We start from the raw sequence: 25,169 nt of genomic DNA, 5'->3' as shown, positions 1-25,169 counted from the left end.
TATATTAAGTAATAAAGTACAAAGTTGCAAAAGCTATGATTCGATGAGAGGTAGAGAAGGACCGAGTAGAGGAGCAGCGATAGTCGATGTACGAGTGGACGCGCCGTGAGAAAGCCCATGAAAGGGAGATTGCGAGGGTGTTCAGCGCACAGTCGTGCACCGTCTGCCCGTTAGTACGGTACGCGCCACATCTTGACATTTGTGCTACGCTTGATTCGAGCATCATCTCGAGAAGAGCAACAGTTATGCCCTCAGATCATTGTGTCATTGGCTGACAACGTCCAATATTAAATTTCGTCACGCGTTTAAGCGCGGTGAGTAACGTGATTTTTCTTTTCAATTTTAAACCGTTTTTTCCTACTTATACGTAAAAGAAGTTTGATAGTTCAATTTTGCCGGATAGTATACAACTTTTTATTCAAACTATAAACTACGAATTGTTATAGGAGAAAGTGCAATTTTTATTAAGAAAAAGTTATTTTATCGTAACAGCCAACAGCCATGATAATATTGCACACTTTTAAAATTTTATTTTTATAATATAACTACTACCTTAATAAATTAGATGTTGTGAGAAGAAGCATATAGAAATCCAAATATGGCTCGATAATTTATACCGAATTTGAATCAATCAATGCGCCGTTAAATAATAGGTTGAAAAAAGCGCGAAGGAGGAAGAATTGAAATTTTATTTCTTATAATAATTTACGTCTTCTTATTAATTACCCGATTACTTCTTGAAACTCTACAATGATATTTAATATCAGGAAACCCCAAGAACATATTATTTTCGCTAGGTAAAATTAATATACCGGTAGCGAGGGATAATTAATATTTCTAGAAAGACGTACTAACTCCTACATTTACGGTAATTAACTAACATAAGAGTTGCTTTTAAGGGATTACGCGTAACGTGAAATTGCGCTCTTTTCCTATATCAAAAGAACTGCGTGGTTTATTCGAAGCTGGCTCACTTTTATACCTTCTTAAAAAATTACAAAAGTCATATACACGCGTGTCATCATACGGAATATCATTAATTAAAGATAAAAGAAAGATCTTCATTTCCAAGTATCTGTACCGTTCAATAATTACAAATCCCTTAAAGACAACAGCGTATTTTATTAAATATACAACACGTATTTATTATCGCAAAAGTTTCGTTGAGCGAAGTTTTCCAATAAAATTAGCTGTCACAGGATATCGATCATACCTTATTCAACTAGCCAATCTTCTAATTATGCATGTTGAGTACCATGGGCATCATAGCTTTTACAGTTTTTACTCTTATCGTCCTCGCTGTATGCGTACGGTACTCGATTCTTTTTCCAATTATCTTCGCGCATGTCCCGCGAATGCTATTATACGCTTTGCCACAGTGATGAAGACTCGCCAAGCATAATGTACAATAACTGTACCGGCGAGCACTACGGTACTAAGTATTGCGGTTTAAGTTGCACGCCGATGCATGTGCCGTGATTCGAACTACACTCGCAAGCACCGAGTAGTTGTGCTAAATGGTTCGCAAACTAATGTTCAAAATTCGGGCAATGTCGCGATGATAGTGGAAGTGCGAGGCCGAAAATGTGGAAGGGGGATAGAATGAGAATAGGGAAATAGAAGGGACGATGATGGTATAGGGTGGAGAAGGATAGAAAGGAAGGGTGGCAGTAAGCGATGTCTACGAAGTCTTCCTTAGTTAAAAGTTTTCAAGATTGAATTAAATAAAACTGCTACGATGTTTCCGTTATCCTGTTTCTCTTTGCCCGCCTTTTTTTTTTATCGCTCTCTATCATCAAGTAGCGTTGCAATGGAACGACTTTCGAAATAAGCGGCACAGGGAATTCGAAAATCTATGATATTCAGCAATTGACATTAACGGTGCTAATGATCGTGTCGTATTCTGTTTTATCCGTTCTCCCTCTTTTTACCACATTCTTCATTTAATTGCGAAGATTGGAACAGGATTGAGAAGAATTTGATATTTCTATGGAAACGGATAAATCCCTACCATTCGAATACCGTTATGTACCCTGTTGAACGCCTATTGGATTTTATATAGTTGTAACAGGAAATGGAAACAAGGTTCAGTTTATTTTTCTATGCATAGCAAATCTCATTTCCTTCGTACGTATCGTACGTATGTGTACGCGAAACAGATATCTTATTCCTATCCCTGCAATCAAAATAGAGGATTCCTAGATATTTCTCGATCGACATATGCAATACCATGAATGTAATTCTTTTGTTTTACATTAGTTGTACGTAGGGATAATTCGCAAACAGATTTTAAATATGCTATGAACGAATCTTATAGATTTCGACTTTAATGCTTTTTTGTATCGATTGTTAATTTTTCGTTTCTTAAAGGGTGAAAGTGGATGGAAAGGTAGTAGTTTAAATAGTTGATGTTTTAACGTGAGCTTCAGTTCACAACAGGTGCCATTAACGTATTCTGTTCAACGTCTATGCTTATCCTTTTTTCTAACCAGTCTTCTATCCAGTAATAGCTTTTGTATGTAAACCGGTGTTGTTATACATTCTGTAAACTGAACTCATTTTATTAACATTTCACCGTTCGCTGTATCTTTGAACAAAGGAAAACGTCCAGAAGATATATTAAAAACTAGACATAGTCCAGGGGGATTGAATAAGAATGTGACTACAGGGATATTGCATTTGCACAGGGGTGAGTAGATATTACACGAGCGGGCGGAAAATTTCTGACCATTAGAAAAAAGATCCAACAGTTATAAACAGGAAGAACGCAAAACGTACGAAAAGCTTTGAAAGCTGTTGTAAAAAGATAAACCGTTTTTTTACTTTTGTCTGCTATTTTCGAATCGGCTACGCTCATGGTTATTCTCCAATTAAAGGGAGCTTTAGTTTCATCGAGCTTCGCTACGATGTTTGTTCCGATTCGATCACGTTCATTGGTGTAAACATAAAGTCCTTCAAAAGTTCCGATTCGGGTACTCGATAAAAGAAATTCAGGAAACGAATATCGCAGGGATAAGCGAAACTGTAGCGAAGAAAGGATTTTGAAAAAGGAAATGACCGAAAAAAGAAGCAGGAAAAGAAGAAGAAGGAGAAGAGAAAATGGAACAAATCTCTACGATAATCCACGCTTAATCAACGAGGTTTTCCCCAGTGCACCGTAAAAATCGAACTGCCTTATTGCAATCCACTTCTAATTTCAACAGTGGCGCGCTCGTTTCTGCACCCTTTCATCGTGGCACACGTTGCATCGTGACGAGGGATGTTATATGGGGGAAGTGACGAAAGTGAACGACAGGAATAATGGACAGGTTTGGCTAGAGTGGCTTTCCGTTCGGTAGAGGCATTTGTTCCACCGACAGTAACTCGTGCCCGTAATAAACATGCCGTGCCAGTAGATTGACTGATGATACCGTTCTCCGTTAGATGTTATTGGTATGCCCCTATTACCTTTCACCATCGACTGCTATTCAATATATCGACGGATGTCGGTAATTATTATAGTCACACTTCTTCTTCTTCTTCTTGCCACCCTTAGTCAGCCGTACAGATTTATCTTCGAGACACGTATACTTGCCCGTAGTTGTAAGCGTTGCTCGTCGAGTGGGCTTGGAGGGAAGATAAAAAAAGAAAAGATTGAAGTCAACGGAAGTAGAGGTTCAGCGAGGCAGCTGGTTCCATGGGCAAAGTGACGATAGTTGGCCGGAAGTTGAGACGCGAGAGCAACTAGTCGAATTCAATTTCGCCCCACGAAAGGGGAAGAAAATAGTGAAATTTCGCATTACAGAGTCGTATCGCGTCTGATTGAATAAGAACGACAAGCACGTATAATTAGGTTCTAACCAACGAGAAATACAATTTTTCTTGATATCAAGCTTCCTATGTGGCGCGGAAAACTCGAGCGACTATGTTCTTGTACCGAAAAAAGCGGAAAAAATAAAAATACAAAGAACTGGGAAAGTGAAAGAGAAAAAGAAAAATCTCTACGCGTTTGTGTTTTTTACGCTCAGCTCCGCCAATCGAATCATTTAGAGGTTATTTATCTAGAGATAGAAATCCGTGGCTGGCGATACGGATTTATATCGTGGCTGTTCGAAATTTTTTATTTAGCCGGAGAGAACGGTTGAATGCTTTGGCGGGGCTTCGTCGCTAGGCCAGAATAGAGTCGTCTCGCTCGGTATTCGAGGGAAAACACAGAAAGAGAGAGAGAGAGAGAGAGAGAGAGAGAGAGAGAAGGACAGAGAGAGGAAGAAGAGGAAAGCACTCGAATCTCGGAGAAAACGCAGCGCGGAAATTCCCTCGGGCACGATCGTCATTATCATAATTTTTTCTCAATGTCGCCTAACGAAGGTGACACTGAATGCGTAGAAGGCGTGCGTCGCGCATCCAGGCAAACAACAGACCAGGCGAAACAGGTGGGGATTCTTCGAGCGTACTGAAGGGGGTAAAAGGGGCACCTGGTGTATCTCTCTGTGCACGGCTCAGCCGCGGGGTGCAACTTAATGAGCTTCCTGTGTTGGTTCCGCTTGTAGCGCATAACTCGCGTCTCTCGCTCTTTCGTTTTCGTCTTTCGCGTTTTCCACCGTTGCTCCTTTATCCCTCGGGCTCGGTTCCGTGTCTGATCCTTTCGAAATCCGAGTGCTAAGTTGTTGTTTAGGATGCAGACGTTTATGATTGAAAGCAATTCGAGCGTAATGCTTATTAAAATACAATCAGCCCACCTCGTCCTTCTTTGGAAGATAATCTTTGTTTCTGCGAATTCGCCTAGTATCTTTTTAGTAGAAATTTTTCATCAAAGGGTCTCTTACTCTCGCTCATTTCGCTTCCCTAGCAATTATCGGTGGATTCTGTCAGTATGACTCGTGGCTGTTTCGGCACTGCATTACGTTCGCGCGGAGCCGCTTCGCCAATAATTTGGTCGCCACTTGACATATTATTGTATTAGAATTCATAATGGCCTATTTCCACGGTTGATGTTCGCTAAAATCAATTTACCGCATTGTATGTATGAAAATTCGATCGATCGACACTATGCGAATTGATGCCCGAATGTTGCAAAGTTACCGCATGAAAATACCCGAAATCATCGTATCTTCTATAAGTTTCTCTCTAACCGCAACCTGTTACGAATCCATCGAGTCTTATTACCACGGGGGATCGGTAGAGCGCATGAGTAGAAGCATACTTGATGCTCAAATGTTAGATAAATCCCTAGGCTCCACTTATGGCAAGCAGGAAAACAAGGATTTTGCGGTCTTGCAAAGTGCTACGATGCACTATGTGCCAAGTTTATCGCTTCTAAGCCTCTTTACGTATGTGCCTTTTTTTCCTGCTAATTTACTCTAAACCCTGTTTCGTTACTCTTCGGGAAGCTGACCTGATTCGCCGACTTGTATCTCTGATCGCTGTAATCTCTAGCAAATTTACATATAATTAAGGATAGTCGTAAACGACAGGGAATACATGCTGTTGCATGTTTTTATTTTAAACTGAAGCTACTTTGGAATTCGATCGTAGAAATTAGAATTCTCTATCGTACTTGTCAATGACGCGACTGAACAAATTTCACATGTTTCAATAATTCACTCAATTCAGTCTGATATTAATATAACGTTGCTTAATTACTTGTTACGAACGAATTGATTTAGCTATTATTCTGGCACTGAAATGACGCGCGTAACAAATATTTGATGACGAAGAACAGCCAGCGTTAACCGCAAGAATTCTGCTACCGATACAATTTTTGTCAAGTCATTTCTATAGGTCGAATTAGCACGTTTCTACATAATGTACGATATAACGTGCAGCGTCAGATAAATTCTTATTTAGTAAATATTATCTTCGCGCATTTTAATACGTCGACAAATTGATCGAATTAATCTGAATGAATAATATCGAACGTTAAATAATTCATTTAACTGCAAACAGTGCCGATTGTGCTTTCCGTTATTTAGATCTGGTCAGTATTATCTAATTAGTTGTATTTTAAATTTATTTTTCTACGACGTATGCTATCTCGATTATCGAAATATAATTTTCCATCGATCTACAGAGAATACAAGATGCGGGTAAACATTTTCTTCCGTAAGCGATCCTTTGATACAATGACCGCAAGATTCTCCCCATGGAGATAACTTGGCTCCACGGAGAGCAGGGGAGTCGGAGGATCTTCGAACTCTCGGAGAATTTACAGCGCTATGCATGCACAGTAATCTAACCAGTGTCATAATTGAATCTATGAGAAACACAGTGCGAGTGAGATTAGAAGCTCTGCGATGTTTCTGGTACATCTTGACCGGTTCGCGTGCTTACACATCGTCATTGTTCGACGCTCCCCTACGCAGCAGTTTGGAAACTGTTCCTTGATAAACATCAGGGATCGGTCAGAGAGCACTACGCGTACAAGTATTTCAGCGTGGAAAGCGAGAAGAACGCATTCAACTGACACGAAACGCGTCCTGCGTATTGACATCTTCATCTCGAGTGATTAATGAACGCGTCAGACCTAACATTTGGCGCCATGACAAAATACGAAGCGAGGCTCCGACTTTCCAAGGCAAAACGTACCGGAACAAAACGGTGTACGGTATAGAACAAAAACCGATGTTAACGCAGTTAGATCGTGAATAACAAACAGTATGAATATTTCGTGCTTAAAACGCATTTTCGCCACCGAGAGCTTATTTATTCACGAATTCATCAAGAAAGGATAAACATACAGACACAATGGATATTACGACCCTCGTTAGAAAACCGCAAATACACGACGACTGGTTTACCAACACGTGTCATTACATCAAGTGAGCGCCGTTCTCTCTTCTCTCGGCGAGATTGAAGCATCAATTCTTAAACTCTATTCATCCGATATTTTCCATGCTAGTTCGTGCATCCGAGTTATGGAGTCCAATGTCACGATGTTGGAAATTCTTGGTCGAAATTCCACGGACAGTCAGGACCGCCGGAAGGAGAGATCGGCAGCGACGCATGGCAGCCAGACCTAGGGGCGGCATATACGACTTTAAATCCCTGGCTCGTTCGTAATTCTATCAATCTTGTTTGACTTACTTTTCTACCGGCTTCGATCGGTGGATTCGCGTCTAGTGCATCGGCGAGACTCTTCCATATCGTTGCCGTCCAGTGGTCGTGTGCCTCATTTCCCTCGATTCAATTTACGGCATGACGGAAGTGCATAAGTGAATTTTCGTCCCCGTCTAGCCGGAGCTGCTGTAATATTTTCGCGCCACGTTCCGCTGATATCTATGACAGTGGCATGGTATATGCAACCGGGTGGAATCGTTCGTGAAAGTCTCGGGGAGCGAGTATCGCGGGTACGTACATACGCGAGTCTCGAACTATGGCCTGTCGTTGCTTCAGAAAGCCATAGGAGGCGAAGTCAAGGTGCAGCCAACTTTACAGACAGTTTAAACCACAATCCTTAAGTTCTGTCGTTCTACTCGAGGGAGAAGAGAAGAGACAGAGAATAGGATAGGAGAGGGTAACCCAGCAGCAGCAGCAGCAGCAGCAGCAGCAGCAGAAGCAGCAGCAGCAGCAGCAGCACAGAAAGCAGCACGCGGAGAAACTCGAATTCTCGTGCAAACCTAACTGCGGCTATTACTCTGGTGGCAGTCTCTGCTCATCGATAGTCAATTTGCCATTTCGTGGTACGTTACGTGTGCTTCTGCCGCGTTTCGTTGAACGATCCGCGGTGCTACGTGGATACCGTGGGAGCCAGTTCGAAGACGTTCGATCGATAAGCCTCGATATATACCTAGGCTACGTAAGACCTATTCGAAGATCCGATTTCACGCGGGGGGAAATCATTTTTCATTTCTTTCTTTCCCGTTCGATTTCGACGGACGCAGACGGGAAGAAGAAAATGATTAAGGAAAGATGCCTCCGCGGAAGGAAAACGATGGCAATTGAATGGTTTTCTGGAACGCGGATGCCACCGTTCGCGTACCCACAATCCCGCGATATCTCATCAAAAATGAAATATTACCGGTCTGGCTATTAGCAGGAGCGTGCGAACGTGTGCATGGTAACGAGGATGAAGATAAAATTGCTTTTGAGTATTCGTTCGGATCAACGGGTTGCCAGGAAAATTTAATAAAGCGAGAATTTTCTCTGTGCGAAAGTTAGGAAGGCCTGACTCTACGCGTTCCCTTTTTTTTTTAACGCTACCTGCTAGTGCTAATTATTACTTCTCGCGTGAGACGATGCACGCGTGCAAAATTTTAACGATTCACATCATCGCACCCTGTTTCGTTAACAAAGGAAGTTGATGGATCTCTCGGCCTCTATCGGAGCACGATTACGTTTGCCCAGAAATCCGACGAGAGTTTGAAGTATCGAAGTTCGCCGATGAAGGGTGCCTCTCCCGGTGTACCGCTGTGTGTCACCCTCCTCCGAGTCAGGTAAAAAAAATGTTATTTCTGGACACATGTGTTACGCAGTAGTGACTCGTGTTAGCACAGATTAAAGGGTATATAGGATTCGAGGACGTTCGAGGTCTTTCTTCTTTTCGGACGTGTGACGCTGCTTTCGTCGAACGACTCTACATCATCGAATCGAACTTTCCTGATTTCCATTGACCGTGCCGTTTAATGGCTTATAGAAACTTTCACGGTTATCCTCCGCCCTCCGCCCTCGTATACAAGGAATTTCAAACGTTCTCTTAAGTGACACCGAACTTTTATCGCGGATGAACTCGCGCTAATCGATAATAAAGTCGAGACTGGCTGACTTTTTCGAGAAAAGAATCCCAAGTATCCATATCGTTCGAATAGACCGATCGCTTGCTAAAACGCTTAGTAAACGTTCTATCGGAATTCCAATGCAAATTGGAATCCATATTTCGCGGCGATATCGATCGTTTCTGATCCAGTCGAATTCGATGGACGATTACTAGCGAATATACGCGAAGACAAAAGCGGCTGTCTCCGGCCGCCACGGTAGATTAAATATAAGGATGCCACGTGTACCTTTTATCGCGAACAATCAGGTTCCAAGTAACGTTAAACCAACGCGTATGCAAATACGTATCGAGTTCGGTCGAAACTGCGAAAAGTTGTTTGCATCCTCCGGCAACGGTCGGACTCTCATCGATAGTCAATCGCCATTTTCCTGTACCTTTTCGGTACATTAACGAGCACTGAGCGTTGAAGAGGGAGAAAGCCGGGAGCGTAGGGAAAATGGAGGGATAAAAGGAAGGAGAAAGGAAGCGAAAAGGCGAGCCTAGGAGATGGGAAGGAACACGTTCGAGAGGACTACACAGTTGCACTTTCCCAGATCACTGGAGAAGAGGGGAAAATGAATATGCTAGAGAACTTTTGTTGCTCGTATTCCGGGTACGGGGGCTTTTTAAGGAATAAAAATTTCCCCAATTAGGGATTATAGGTCGACTTAAAGAAGGCAAATCGTTAAGATCTTTTGTACACTTCGTTGCGATGGAGGGATATAATCGATTTTCGTTTTTATCAGAAGGATCGGTTATGCACGTGACAACCGCTTCGCCGTATTCTATGCAAATTTCATAATCATCCGAATGCTTCGTTATAACGCACCTGCTTGGCCTTAAACAACAGCTTTCACATCGATCGAGCGTTACATATATGGGTATGCCCAGATGGCGTTAAAATCGATCGAGATGCCTACTTAAGTCGTATTAGCCAAATGCCTGATTCACAGGATAGTCTGAGTGTGGTATTTAGCTGGAGCTCTAGCAAGTGTACCATGTAAACTGGCCTAATGGAGGCACGCTGCCGGTCGTGCAAAAGTGCAGGAATTATCTATCGGGAGTTGCTCGAATTGCGAGCCGAATTGAATTACGAGTTTGTAACACTTTGTGACGGGTTTTGCAGATACCCGTGGCTCTCTATCCTTCGCCCGACCTTTTGACCCTTGCTAATTCAACTACGGTTGTTCTCCAAGTAAAAGGCGACCGCAAAAATCGATCCTTCAGGAACCCGTAAAAGGAGACACTGTTTTGTTTTTCTTCTTTTCTCCTGGTTTTCCACCGCGGAAAGATTCGTGGCACTTAGTTAGGACGGAGGTTGCTTGTTCTTGCTGGCAAAAACGAGAAACTCGACGAAGTAAATCCGGTGAGAAGATTAGCTGAATGCAAAGGAACCGGCGCTCGACGAACCTAAGGAGCTTCGGCCGACGGAATTCGATGAGAGTGCTCGAAAACTGTGTACGGTTTTTAACTGTACGGTAGAACGATACCTGAACGAACGAGAGAAAGAGGCCAGGGATAAGGGAAAGAGGAGAAAACGGGAAGAAAGTGGAAACTCGTAAGTAATAGCTCCGACAGCAAACCTGGTAAAATGAACGGATAGACGATGCCATGGAGCGACTCTTATTTCCTTTCGCGCTTCAGAAGTCAGGATAGCGAGGGAAAGAAAAGAAAAAAAAAAGACAGAGAAGAACAGCGAAAAGCCAGTAGAAGAGTAAGAGGAACGGGTATTAGACAAAGAGGCGGAAAGAAACGAAAGAAAAGACGAGTCGTAGCCGCTGCTGTGTGTGGAAGAACCGAAGTTACCTTTCTCTTCCCTCTCCCTCGTCTTACTTTCTTTTTGCCTACACATCTTGGTACTCTCTTACCGTGGCGTTCTTCTTGTACTGCTGTGGGTGTCGGTTAAACTCTAACGTTTAAGATCTCCCAAACAGACTTCGAAGCTTTCCGGACGCACTTTACGTTCAGGGAACTCCCAGTCGTTCTCATGCGCGAGATATTTTTTACCGTATCTAAGGGACGTTGTCCAGCTTAAATACCACTCAAAATTAACGAAGACGAAATTAATCGAACTCTTCTAGAGACTTCTTTCGTCCCAATTTTCGTATTACGTATGAAAGGGCCAGAACGAATTTTGAACGAACGTCGTTCTCTATGTCCAGAGATATTTTGAATGCAATGAAGCGCGTACGTGTATCGTTTGGCGTATTAAACTCTTCTGATGTGCTCGTATCTGTTGGAAAATACATTAAGGTGTTGATATACGGTAGTAATTGTGCATGGAAAGATCTTCCGTGATATTCAGACGAAGAAAGAGAGAGCGAGAGGAAGAGAGAGAGACCGAGGGGCGGGAGGGAGGAAGAGAGAGATGGACTTTATATGGAGAATCAAAGACGCTTTTGGTTAGCCAAACCACGTCCAGTTTCCTTCGAGTCAAAAGTGACCAACAGAACAGCTTATTGGACCTCTCAGAGAGGCACTCGTTGCCTGTTATTCATTCTCTCGGTAATACAGCATGCAATTCTCGTGCGCGCGTTTATAATACTCTGTGCATACACTTTGGATAGATGTGCAAATGTATGCTCTGCGCGGAAATTGGTGTTTCGATGTTTAATTTGCTATGGTACAGCTAATGACGGACATTCAAAAGATCGCGTGATACTGTTTTGCATTTAATTATATTCACGTTCCAGATAAATAGCAACGTTCAAAACACCTAGATTCCATATTCTCGACTGCGATACCAGCTCGCGAGATGCTCGGAAATTCTCTATCGAATAATCGAAACAATTGTTCAGTTTGATTACAATAAAAATCGAGTCGGTTTGTACAATGTTGTACGCGTTCGCATAAAAGCAACGATGAAAAGATTCGTGCAAACTAATTAAAAAGAGAAACAGAATAATATTTACACGAGCGTAAAAGTTTTAAGTTTACCCAGACTACGCTACGATTACATTCGTATTTATTAACCGATAGACAATCGTAAATTTCAGTTCGATTAATTGCTCAGTTTTGCAGCTCTGAAATTCTTCTCGTCTTTCGCTTTTTTCCATTGGAAGCCGCGAGACGATCGCTAATTGCGCTTAGTACCTCACAGAACCATCCTTCTTCGCAACGATTCGCCTTCTCGGAATCAACACGCGACAATGTAATCGCTAAAAGCTTTTTTCTCCTGTCATGGTTACGATGTTGTCCCCATGTAAATATTGTAAAAACAACGAAAAAGAGGCAACAAAAAGCGGTCGCCGGCTGATGGCCACCACTCGACTGCCTCGTATATCCGCCTAAAAAGCAGCAGTCCAGTGAAACGCGATGCACTTTCGCAGGACTGTTTAACGGGAATATGTATGCATGTCGGCCGTCGTGGTTCACAGCGTCGGCGCTGCCGTAATTTTCGTCGGTCCGAGTTACGTACGAGGAAAAGCGCGGGCAAATTTTTAGAGGTCTAACTTCGTACTTTCTAGCTCGCGCACATTCGTTTGCTTCTCTCCATGATTTCGTCAAATATACGCGTGCCGCTGCATTTGACATTGACGTACCTTGATTCCTTGACCCCATCTGTCCTGTGTTTCCGATATGCATGAAAAAATTCCTTTTAACGTTTCAGACAATATTAACACCCTCGATGCGTGCGATTTTTCGCGAGGATAGGTATCTTACTCTAGTAAACGCGAAACGCGTAATTCCATAAATAACAAACCGAATTTTAGAGTTAATAATAAAATTCCTCACCTATCCATATATAATAAAAACCAACGTGCGCTATCATTGGTAGATAAAGCTTGAACTAAAAGATTCGCGAAAACGGCGCGGTACCAGACGTGTTAAAGTCTGCGATAATATCCATCTTGGGGGTGTTAATAACACTCGCTCTATAAACGATCAATTATACATTCACGTAGGTACCTATATCTATCCATAATGCTAGCCACTTAACGATCTTTTTATCCCCTCTATATAACTTCCGGATATGTAGCCCAGTAGCCTTTCTTTCCGGACAACTGGACCGGTCATCGAACCTTGAAAGATATTAAACGCGTATCGTGCTTTCCCGGGGGTCTCTATCCCTCCCAAAATCACCTTTTGTCTGTCTTTGTCTCTTGAAATTGTCGGTTAAAAGAGGGGATAGGGGGATGGTTATTTAAGTTAAATACCGCAGTCGCGGCGTAATTTTCGGCGATGCAAAGAGAACGTGGCCCGAAGTCATAAAGGCCAGGCTTCGGCACGAGCGAAATTTTCATTTGACCGGCCTCTAGTCGCGCGAGTGTGCGTATTTCGCGCGGGCCTCGCTTCGCCTCGGCTCGTAGTGGGGTCGCGGAGGATACTCGGCGAAGGGTAGCGGCTGAAAAGGGAAGAGCAGAGGCGGCAGTCACCCACTATTCGAGTATTATTGCGGTGCTGGCTGCAGGAGGGTGAGGATGGGATATATCAACGGTTGGCGTTTATGTGGCGACCAACTGTCGAGTTAATATTCACGCGATTCAGCTTGACCCCGTGCCACCCCGTCAAACCCGCGCCCATGAACGGCCATGCGAAATTCTTCACTTCGCCTTACCGACCAAAGCATTATGCGTCTTTCCTTCACTGGCTCTTTTTCCACCGATTGCCGTATATTGGTATATTGTATGTTCCTGTATGCTCTCTCACGAGGGACCAGGAAGTTATGGTAATCGCGGTAGACTACGGCCGAGTCAGAGAATTCGATAGATTCTCGTAATAAGCTATTGTGTTTGTTAACCGAATCGATTGATGCAGTTAGATCGGGCGTGATTCTTAAGTACTATGTCTCTATTTATATTTATGTTTTATATTTATTATTATTTATATTTATTTAGATAAATGCCATTAATGACGAATACAAACTGCATTTAAATACAGCAGAGCTCTTCCGTCCGAGCTAATAGGGAAACAAAACTGTTCGGATAATGGAATTTTCGAATCACAGAATAAAATCACTTTTCTCATATGAAATTACATTTATTCTAATACAGATTAATATTAATCGATAGTTTCTTTAAATACTGATGCATTCCATATCTTCTTTGGCTACTGAGTCACATAATCGTTTCAACGTAAGTAAACCTATAGAGCCATAATTTTCTTGTACTTCGAATCATCCGAACGCTTTTTCGAATATCGCGGATGCTTCGGCTTGAGAAATACCGTTTCCACTTGTGTAAAATCGTCGTCATTATTGTCCTTATTTCAACGAAACTATTTCGTCACATCGGTAAATTTAAGGTTGTCCTGCCGTTGTCAACGTCAGAGGAATGTACGAGCTTTGGATGATTCTCAATATCATGTTTTGTTTTATAATCCTTGCGATTTTGGCTTTCCCAATACCATGTATTTTTGCTAATTCTGTTGCATTTGTACCATCTTAAAGTTTTTTAATTATGTCGTATTTTATTTCGCTCATTAACGCTCTTTATTTAACGCTCATTAAACGCTAAAAGGAAAGAATACCTGAACACTGATACAATCAAATATGTGTATATTTGAAATGGAAAGGAGCATCCGTTACTGAGAAATATTATGTTCGGTTAATAGAATCTACTGTGGTCTAAAAATCATGTAAAATTAGGTAACCTAAATTAAATTCACATCAAATTCCATTATAATTGTTTATGAACTGATCGATGATTGATATTTCAGTCGGATCATTTCTTAACCAAAAATTTCTATAATTAAAAATCGATCAAAACAAGTTAATTGCAATTAGTTTAATTTTAATCTTCGCAATTGTAAATATGATCTAATTTATCTTCAACAAAAATGATAAGTATTAAACGATAGCGTTAAAACGTATTAAACAATAGGATATTTATAAATAGAGAACTCGTCATATTTTCAAGAGACTGTGATTTGAATAACGAGTTAATTCGCTCCCCCTTTCTCGGTTAATAGGTTCATTAAAACTTTTTGACGTTCTTGTACCTTTTTTATATCACTAAAAACAGGATGGACGAAGATTTTTACGTTCGCGAGATAAATATACTAATTCTGAAAGATTGCCTTTCGTCCAAAAAACGAATAAATCATTTTTGTTGCAGTACGTATGGCGTATGGCATTGCTCTATGGTATGGCATCGCGGGACATTGTTCTCTGCTTCTTCCTTGCTGCCTTCCTGTATTCGAGTTTCGGTAAGAATCAAATGAGATATTCTCGCTCTCCTTAGAATCAGAAGTAGCACTCTTCATCCGATCGTAGCGGCGAGAAGAGGCGTGGAAGAACAAGTTTGAATTGGTCGGAACACGGGGCGCAAAAGTTACAAGTTTTTTAATCCGTACAAAATGATACGAACGAATCTCTTGTATCGTAATAGCATCGTGCCGTAGCTACTTTTCCTTCTCTCCGTGTTTCTTTGCTCCACTTTTCGGTAAGAATCAAATAAAATGCTCCTAAAAGCACTATCGGAAGTCTCCAGAGCTTCCGTAAAAGCATTCTCGTTCGCAAGGTGAACGCGAAGCAGAAATTACAAGAGCGAAGCTCGGCTAAACGTTACTCCGTCCTCTAGTTTCTCCCGAAATATTCGTTTAATATCTAATTTCTCGTTTCATCGTCCGGTAACGCGTGACAAAGGCATAACGCTCTCTTCGAATTCATCTTTCCCGCGCGTCTCACCGCAGGGAACGTTTATTATTTAATAAGGTGTCAGAGGCTGCGACGCTCTGATATAATTTACTCTGATATAGTTAATAAACATTTCTCTACGCGACACCCTGGTCTTTCTTGTCTTTTTTTCTTTCGTTTCTTCCATTTCTCGCCGATGCGACGTTCAGACGACACGCGTCACACGCGTACCTCTACGGACAAAAAGCTCGTTGAACGAAGAAGAGAAACTAAATCTGAATAGCTCAGTGGAAAAAGAATTATTGCCCCATAACTTTGCCTCGTACACTCGCTATGAATCTATAGAGGAGCGATATGCATGACGAGCTAGATTAAGCTGGTCGTGTTAAGAGAGATGTAAAAGATTAAAGAAATCAATATCGAGCCCGGCGGAATATATGGAGAAAGGCAAACGTCCAATGAAATTGTAGAATTCGTGACTGTCATCCGAACGCTACGATCCATTCTCCCGTTGAAGCACATTGTTTTCGTTCGAGGAGCGTAACGCTTAAAATTAATTAGATGTAACGTTGCTGGATCATTAATCCCACGATCGTTAATTATACCCGGTATAATTCCCCTTGGCCTAGGTCAAGCGATGCCAAAGTCCGAGATCCAGCCAGAATTTCTAGCACTTCTGGAGAACCATACGGTCATTCAAGGTCGTGACGTCTCCTTCACCTGCGTCGTTAATCATCTTCAATCTTACAAGGTAATTGCATTCACGTGTCGGTGTAATTAGTAAGTCGATTAGGAGCAACGCTTCGAAATCGTAAGTAATGACTTAAATCGTATTTCCGTAAATGTTTGGCCACGACTCGAAACGCGATCGTGCCGAATCGAACAATGTAACTATGGTTGCGTAACCAAGCTGCTTAACAGAGTATAATATTTACAAACGTTCCCTGATATTTCCACTTTATACGTGTTTGTACGTAAAAGAAATCAACGGGGCATATGTAAGTGGCGAAATACAGTTGAAGTGGACACGTATGATGTCGATTATGGTAAAGCACGTAGGTTTGCACTTTCGTCAGTCCACATCCAGACTTCTGTCCGGAGCCCCACGCGGGACAGACCTGCCGAGTAATTCACTTTCGAGAAGAAGTCCAAGTTTGATTGCGCGCTCGAATCGACAATCGCTTCTATCGCGAGATGAAACGCTCTTGGCGGGTGTTCAGAGGATTTCGTCCTGCCGGATTCGAGGGATGGAAAAGGACACAAGAGAGTGGAGGAAAAGAAAAAGGAGAAGCGGAGAAAGAAGAAGAAGAAAAAGAAGTGGAAGAAGTGGAAGCATAGGGAATTCGAATGTTACAGCGAGCAGGCGAGTACCGGGAGAAAAGAAAGGAAGCTCGAAAGAAGAGACATAAATCAGAGTCGCTAATATACCGTACAACGTGAATGGGTCTGATTTCTACCAGTCCAAGAGCACCGTATCCTTTCCCTTTCTCTTCCCTTCGCTGCATTTGCTTCTGTTTTAAAAGTGCAATAACTCTATATGAGATTTTTCGTAGGGAAAGCGAAATATCGCGATGCAAAACAATTTATCGTGTCGAATATCAAAAATGGGAAAAAACATGTTTGAAGAGGCCATAACGAAAACAACCCTTGGCGAATTTTGTTGATTTTTTAGATAAATTCTAGTAGTCAGACTCGCAACATGATGAAACCGATATCGTTGAAAACGATCTGTACTCTGATTTATTGCGGAATGAAAATTGACCGGTTTTACAGGAATAACTTTTTTTTTTTTTTATTTGAACCGTTTCTCACCAAACGAGCGGATCTATTTCTTCCGTTCTTGTTAATAACACTTTTATTTCAACTTAATTTGCAACTTCATAAATTGACTAGATACCAGTTTTTCGGTAAAACATTACAGAGAACAGTCACGATGGTTATACGTAACACGATGAATATTTTGTTAAAATAAAATGGAAATTCATGAAACAAAAAATAAACATGCTACGGTATACCTTTTACTCTGCTGAAAAAAGCATAAAAATCGGTAAGGGTAATTTTGATTACGAAAGCTTCTATTTCACAGATTCTGCGTATACCATAATATTTGACGGCGTGTCACAAACGTATCGAGATGAAGATTCGTTCAAATTCAGCGGAGAAACGATGCGTCAAAAGTAATTACTCTAAACGATCGGAGCATCGATCGGCATACGTTTTAGAGTACCATTGAAAACGCGAGATGTATGTATTGGACGATTCAATGTCATTCTAAACGCGTGAGATATAACAGATGCCATACGCGTAAAGCCACCATTCGATCGCTTATTGTTTGCGTAGAGAGAAAAAAAATTTTTTCCCGCCAACACGTAGAATTATTCTGTCGGGCAGAACGGTCCATCAGCGTTATTTATGCACACCTTAAATTCCATTGCCGCTCGATCAAAACGCCGCTTTTGTTCTACCGATTTAAAATCCCTTTCACCCGTTCAATAGAACCGTCGTTTGAAATACGACAGATCGAGCACGCAGGACGTATGTTCGTACAAACGGGACCAAACGGGGAAGTACGATCACCGATCGGAATTTGAATCCTGGAATCCAATAACAGTGTTCATTCACTCGCGTCAGGATACTCTAGTAAATAATTACGCTTCATTGGGGAGTGGAAGGAGATGGTGAACGTACAAACGAAATTTCAAACTCATACAACGAGCAGATCGCGATTGATGCTCGTTTAGTTGGCGAAATTCGTCTAACGTTACCCCATCGTTTCATTTTCCTTTTTTCCTTCACGAGACAACCGCAGAATACGTTCCTTTAATTTCGACATTGTTCGTTTCCAGGGAGCAACAAATGGAAAATAAGAGTTGAATTACGCCGTAATACGACTCTTTTTTCTCCAGTTCCTTTCTTATTGCGGTATAATATTTACGTTCCGAGTCTTAACGGGCGCATTTATGTCGGAATTCATGAATGCAGAAGGAAATCGGAGAGAACATTTTACGTTCGCGCAGGGAGAAACTTGTTCTCATATATCGCTTGAAATATATAATTCGCGTGCGTGTAAATAATATTCTTTTATCTTAACGTAACAGCTTGCGAAAGGTAAATTATCTGCATTTTTTTCCTACCGTAATTTCCCCCTTTTTTTCATGTTTATTTTTTCGTTCACGTGTGACCATAACAGGGACAACAGCAACAGAAAAAAGGTATGTTAAACAGAATTCTATCCATTCGTATTCCTTATTTCCTGCCTTCGACCCACTGGAACACTCGTCCAACGAGGAACGTTTCTTTCGAAATTTATTATTCATACCTCGTAAACGAGTGCAAGGTCCGAAAGAAAGGCAAAGAAAAGAGCGTAATAAGAAGAATACCTTGAAACGAAGAATGCCTTGGCCGCTCTAACCGGGCAGGTTTAACTGCCTAATCAAGAAAGTAACCAAGGTAATACCTAGGAACGTTCAATAGACAGTAAAGCGGCAGCATTTACAACTCCAGTAATCAGTCTTGGTACATTCGAGCGAGGAACGCATTATTCTTATTGCAGGGTTCGCCCACGTGAACCTTATTGAACCGGAGAATGTATTACAAGCGAGAATGTACATATACATATATATATACATATGCACTATGTTATATTCGCTATGTTACTGACTAGGCAGAACAAGATACATCATTCATAACAAACTAATTCTAAAACGACGGTATTATAAGAGGGTGAGCAGTGTAAGTAATGCGGGCAGCGAGTTGCGGTTTATAATCGGTTGCTGAAACTGCGAGAACATTCATGCTCCGTGATTGTATTATGCAGGTCGCTTGGATGAAGTCCGACTCGAAAGCTATCCTGGCCATTCATACGCACATGGTCGCTCAAAACCCACGGTTGTCTGTCACTCACAATGGACATAACACGTGGAAACTGCACGTGACCAACGTCCAACCGAACGACTCTGGCACGTACATGTGTCAAGTTAATACGGATCCTATGAGGAGTCAGGTTAGTACGTACGTTCATCTTCGTACGTTCATCTGATTATTATTAAACCAGCGTACTTGCTTCCATATTTTGGTTCTACCTAAAAGTAGATACATGTATCTATATACGTGATATGTTACAAACGATTATTATTTTTGTATGTTGCTTTTATTAAATCGTCTCGACATCGTATATACGGTACAATACGGACGAAGGGAGACGAGTTAATAGATAACGTTTGTTGCATTACCGTCGATTCCAGCTAACGCGGTTGACACGTCGAAAATATTACTATCGAAGGGATAGCCGTTGATAAAATCGACAAAATTGAATATAAAATTTCGTCGCGAAAGGGCGAACGAAAACACGCGAAATAAAACGAAGCAGATATAAAATATGAGACGATTCGTTTCATTGTGTTTTTCAGTGTTATCGTTACGATTGGTCAACTGGTATATATCGTATATATATTTTTTCCGATGATAAACCTAGATTAAAGGGAAGTCTCAATGTTGGAACAGCCGTATTTGTTGAGGTTTGAATCCGCGAGTTAAGCTTGATTTAAATGTTTCGAGGGAGAAACGGGAAAGAGTAGGTTGGCACAGTATGGTCAGACTAGACTTCTCCGCATACAGACAAATGGTGGTATACGATAGTCCGTAACGATCTTTGCGTAGATTGGTCACATGAAGGTAGTGATACCGCCCGATATCATGGATTTGGACGATTCGGCCGATCTCCTAACGGCGAAAGAGAACAGTGATCTGCGACTACGGTGTCGCGCCACAGGAACACCGAAACCTGTGGTCACTTGGCGACGAGAAGATGGACGAAATATTACTCTTCGAACGGAGCATGGTGTTCAACGAGGTAACATTTTCCAGAATTATTTCTGACAGTTTATACCGACGATACTACCAATTTCACTGATCTCGATCAATCAGTGATTCAAGCAAGCTTTAGGTCCGACATCACCGATGATTTTTATCTTTAATCGCGTAGATTATTAAAAACTTGGATTTTTCGTTGGAAACGGATGAATATTTGATATTATAGATATACACTTTTGAATATTTCTATTATTCTAGCTGCGATTACAGAAATTCTTACGCCGTATTAAAATAATTTCGAATTGAAATGTTCTATAATGCCGGAAATTTACTTAAACTTTACCGTTTGCAAAACCGACAGTAGAATAAAAGAAGCTTTTAATAAATCTGTTAAAAGCAAAAAAATAGTGAACAATACTATTTGTTATTTCTTTCATAAATCATAAATATTAGGAAACACGGCAAACTTTTCAACAATAACGGAGTCATGATCGTTTTAAAGAGAATCAATATGTATTTTTATCATTAAGCAGTTAAGGGTGTCTGATTTGCATGAATTAAATCTTGTTCCTGGTGCTTATGAAAAAGATGCATACATGAATAAGTACATAAGTGTAATGTGCCTCGAGTATTTCAATGCAGTTCCGTTCCACGCAACCAGATATTCGTTGAACGTATCAACGTGAAAGCGCGATCCTGTCTGGTCCATCGCGTTCCGCAGAAAATCAACCAGCCGATTAGCCTTTCTAACAGTGAGTGATGGATGTTGACTTTACATATATTTCCTCTTCGCCGACCCCATCGATTCGCATACCCGATTGCAATATTCGCTGTGTACATTGCGCCGCAAAAGTGTCTACCACTCAGAATCTATATCGTGCCGGCGTTTCGACGATCTTTCCGTAAAACGCATCATAGGGGAGTATTCTGGTTGTTTCGGCTTCCTTAATGAGCTCAATTCGGATCCACCGTCGTTCCCCATACGTTACGTTCCCCGGAAACCGCAATAAAAATGTTATATGGAATATTCAAACGGGATACGATTCGTATACAACAGGTACGCAATATGACCTGTTGGGAAATTTTCAAAAGGACAAAATATAATAGCCTACGAACGAAATACTTTAAAGTTATTGAGAAAGAATGGAATCAACTTCATAACGAGGGTAATATTCATCCTTATGCTGTATACGTATCATAGAAAGACGTTATGCTTGTAGGAACATGTAAAGAATTTTATTTATATTTCGATTTGTTTATCATAGCTAACGTTATAAATAGACATTTAAATATAACATAAAAAAATTTGACGATGCAAAAATACACATAATACGTAGAAAAGCACAAAATATCCATAATATAGTTTTTTTATAATATTAAAGAAATAAAACGAATTTCTTAAATCCTATTTTTTTAATCGTATTCACAAGAATATGAATTGCCGTAAACAGTCAAATAACGTTGAGAAAATTGCATCCAATCCATTTCGACATAAAGTAGAAACATGAAAATTACATGTGAAGTACAATATCTTTCAAATATCCTTCCAGACTTCTAAGGATTTAGAATAGAAATATCAATAGGATTCCTGAAGGAGACTTTACAATCGTCGGAATAGGGTAAAATTACCGTCTAAACGACGGCAGTAAAATAGAATAGGAATATCGATATAACATATATGTGCCTAGAGAGTCTGACCCGACGTTTCATATGACCCGTTGATAATGCTTGACGCAGTAAAGTCGTACGAAGGGGAGCAACTTCATCTGACGGGTATTCTGCGGCAGGAGATGGGCTCTTACCTTTGCATCGCCTCGAACGGCGTGCCGCCAACGGTCAGCAAACGATATTACGTGAACGTACGATGTAAGTGAAGCGGCGGGTCCGTTAAATTGGCGGGCACCTCGACGAAGAAACTTCCAGTGATTAATTATAGTTTTCTCCGATGCAGTTAAACCGCTGATTAAAGTCTCGAACCAATTAGTAGCGGCACCTGTTAACAGCGACGTCGTTCTTCATTGCTACGTCGAGTCCTGGCCGAAAGCTCTGAATACATGGTACAGGGAGAATGGTGAGCATTATAATATTGAATCTCACGTGTTATTTCTCAATATCGTTCTCAGTGTGACCATTATCCCGCGTCTTGTTATGTGAATTCTATCGTCTATCCTCCAACCGATGTTAATGGTTATATAGGTTGGTTCGTATTATCTATTCAGACTCGGAGCAGTAACAGCATGGTTCCATTCAGACAAATATATATATACATAATATACTGGCTTTTTCAGATACGTTACGCTGACCATCATTCTCAGCAAATTCAAATAGCTCAGATTCGATCGATTCGAGATAAACCAGAATTACAGTCGGGTACTAGAGAGCCAGGATTCAGAAGTTTTAGTTAGGCAAGCTTTAAGTTATTCGTGTTTGAAGTTTGAAAATCAGGAGTGAAAATTAGTATGTACTTCAAGTTCTCTTCTCCTTTTTCTCTTCTTTTTCCCTGTTTTTACCTTTTTTTCCTTGTTTAATAATTTTGTAGTCATTTAAGAAAAAATTATTTGATAATAAACGCAAAAAAATTGTTCAAACGATAGCTACTATAAGGAAAGATATTGATCTTATATCCATCAGACATTAGACTGATAATATAAACACTAAAGATATTGATCCGAATGGGATCGTTGCCGTTTTGTGTTTGAACGGATAATATTAAACCAATCTTACGACGGACGATTGTTATAGGTATGAAATTACTGTCGGATGAGAAACATGATCTAACGGAGATTCCATTGAACGATTATGCGTATCAGTTGAACTTGACCATCAGAAGACTGAATAGGGACGACTTCGGTAGTTACAGCTGCTCGGCGGAAAATTTGCTTGGCAAGGCCGAAGGGACGATACGACTACAAGGTAATCTTTCCACATTCGATTACTATATCGCTTCATACATACAGTCAGTTATCAAATATTATCAAAGTCTACGCACTTCATAAATGTGAAATATTTTGATAAAAATACAGTAGTTCGACCAATCTTTTTGGAAATTTTGTATTAATTCTACATGGACACGTATTTAACGCTAGAGGATTCTTCATCGTTTAAAATAATAGCAAATTATTTTCACCAGAGAAAGATCTTTTCCACGATTGTTTCGGAGGTATAAGAAAAACATGTTTAATAGAATCGAACGATACATTGATAGCTACATCTAGTATTAAAAAAATAACACTATTTATTTAACTTATTAAGAAGAAGAAATATATATAGTTAGCTTTGCGCCGTTCACGCTTGAAAAACTTTACCGCGGCTTTCTCTGACACGTACCCACGGAAAGCAATTATATTCGTTGATATATGTTCCTCATATATAAACCGATATCGGTTCGCCTCCATGTGCTAGACCGAGGGAGTTGTAAAGGCAAAAGCTTGCAGAAGCTTAAAGATTTTAAAAGATCATAACCGTATATTCTTCAAAGTATTCTTCGTTTATATCATAGGAATGTGATCGAAAATTTAATTCCTCCCGTTAGAAGATCGATGTAAACGCGTTGTTTCTTTTTCTTTCTTTTTTTCGGTAGCTCGTTCAATCGGACACGTACAACACATGTTTGATCGAGATGTGCGGACGCGATACCTAAATTATTATATTTTCTTTTCGCTTTATATTTTCTTGCTCTTTCAAGAAATAAATATACCGTTTCGTAAATCGAATTCTCTACATCGTTGACAAATGATATGAAAATAAAATGGTTACAGAGTTGCATTTGACGCGAACCACGTCGATACCTATTCGCCACAACACGGACTTCTTAGACAAGTACGGCTCGAAGAAGCAAATGGACAGAACAGGGAACCATGGATTCGGACGGGAAGGTGGTTCATTGTCGAAAAATGGAAACATGGGTCACACAAAGCCGATGTTAAGGAGAAACAGTTCGAACACGTTGACGGATGTCACAATGAAAAAATCGAAAGTTTCATCATATCCGGCACCTGCACCTGCGCCAGCGCATTCTACACCGACTCAACTGAGCGTTCAGAATAGCGTCACATCGCTGCGACAACACTCGCGATTAAACTGCGTAGGATTAATGTTCGCTTTCCTAGTGATAGTGATCTGTAACTCGTAAACAATCGGCTGTTTCGTATGTACGGAAGAGTACAAATCACCTTTCACAGGGATTAAACGAGAACAGGGATTAAAGAAAAGGAGCTAAAAGAAAAAAAAATGAGGGAAAGGCAGGAAGCAAAAATATCTTTGAAAACAAGAGTCCATTTTATCCTAACTAACGTTCGTTATGTTTTGCGTTAAATATTCATACTTTCGATTCATAGACAATGTTTTTATATTCTTTTTTATCTCCAACGCGGGAAATGGTCAGCGACGCTTCTATCGTGTAGAAAAGTACGCGCACAACCTTTAGGACTATAGATGTTATCGTTCACACATGTGTGATTATGTCAAACGCATCGATATACATCGTTTTGTGGTGAAAAAAATAACGAACGGTTTTTTATGACAATAACTGTAGTTGTATACGGTAAATCGGTAGAACAATCATCCATCACCGATAAAACGCTCGCGGACTGTTGTCGTTGCCAGATACACGTGTAGAAAGCGTGTATGTGAATTCACCGAATCGATGGATGTTCATTTTTAGACCAATCTCTCGTGTCACACTGCCGAACACAGATATGATGTACAGTTATTTTCGAATATACGTTCGAACGCGAACGTAGACGTTAATTGTTTATACATATTTTGTGCGTGTGCATGTTGGGGGAACCGTTATTCGCCGCTTTCCACAAATTTTATTTCGAAAAATCGGTTGCTCAGGCATGAATGTGATCGAACGAACGGAACCAGATCTACTTTTGCACACCCGATCATCGGTTCATGAACGTTCTCATTAGTAACAAATGAATGTATTGTTTATCGATGTTAACGTCTGAGTTGTGTATCTGTGTATGTATGTACGACAATAAACGTTGTTTTTACCAATGGCTTTTTTCGCTATCCCTTCTAGTGAATATCAGCGATCCTTTC

The 25,169-nt window shown here is 40.7% G+C and overlaps 1 protein-coding gene across 1 annotated transcript; it reads left to right on the top strand.

The window, feature by feature from the left end:
- Window positions 1–26: 26 nt before the first annotated feature.
- On the top strand, window positions 27–25,124 carry LOC117234798 (lachesin-like). Its single transcript, XM_033496338.1, has 9 exons — window positions 27–314; window positions 14,788–14,878; window positions 15,938–16,059; window positions 19,126–19,311; window positions 19,968–20,160; window positions 21,858–21,986; window positions 22,072–22,191; window positions 22,863–23,033; window positions 23,879–25,124. The coding sequence occupies exons 2-9, from the start codon at window positions 14,800–14,802 to the stop codon at window positions 24,250–24,252; spliced, it is 1,374 nt and encodes a 457-aa protein (XP_033352229.1). The 5' UTR covers window positions 27–314; window positions 14,788–14,799; the 3' UTR covers window positions 24,253–25,124.
- Window positions 25,125–25,169: the final 45 nt, after the last annotated feature.

The sequence above is a fragment of the Bombus vosnesenskii genome, unplaced genomic scaffold (genome assembly GCF_011952255.1).
Source record: "Bombus vosnesenskii isolate JDL3184/JDL3185 unplaced genomic scaffold, Bvos_JDL3184-5_v1.1 scf7180000013309, whole genome shotgun sequence".
Lineage (NCBI taxonomy): Eukaryota > Metazoa > Arthropoda > Insecta > Hymenoptera > Apidae > Bombus > Bombus vosnesenskii.
This window is presented reverse-complemented; position numbering and strand designations above follow the sequence as displayed.

Bases quoted from the DNA above. Each gene is read 5' to 3' on its own strand.
- LOC117234798 (XM_033496338.1), top strand. From the start codon at position 14,800: ATGGCATTGCTCTATGGTATGGCATCGCGGGACATTGTTCTCTGCTTC. The intron at 16,060-19,125 runs GTAATTGCATTC...TGTATTATGCAG, and splicing joins ATCATCTTCAATCTTACAAG to GTCGCTTGGATGAAGTCCGA. The intron at 19,312-19,967 runs GTTAGTACGTAC...ATCTTTGCGTAG, and splicing joins CGGATCCTATGAGGAGTCAG to ATTGGTCACATGAAGGTAGT.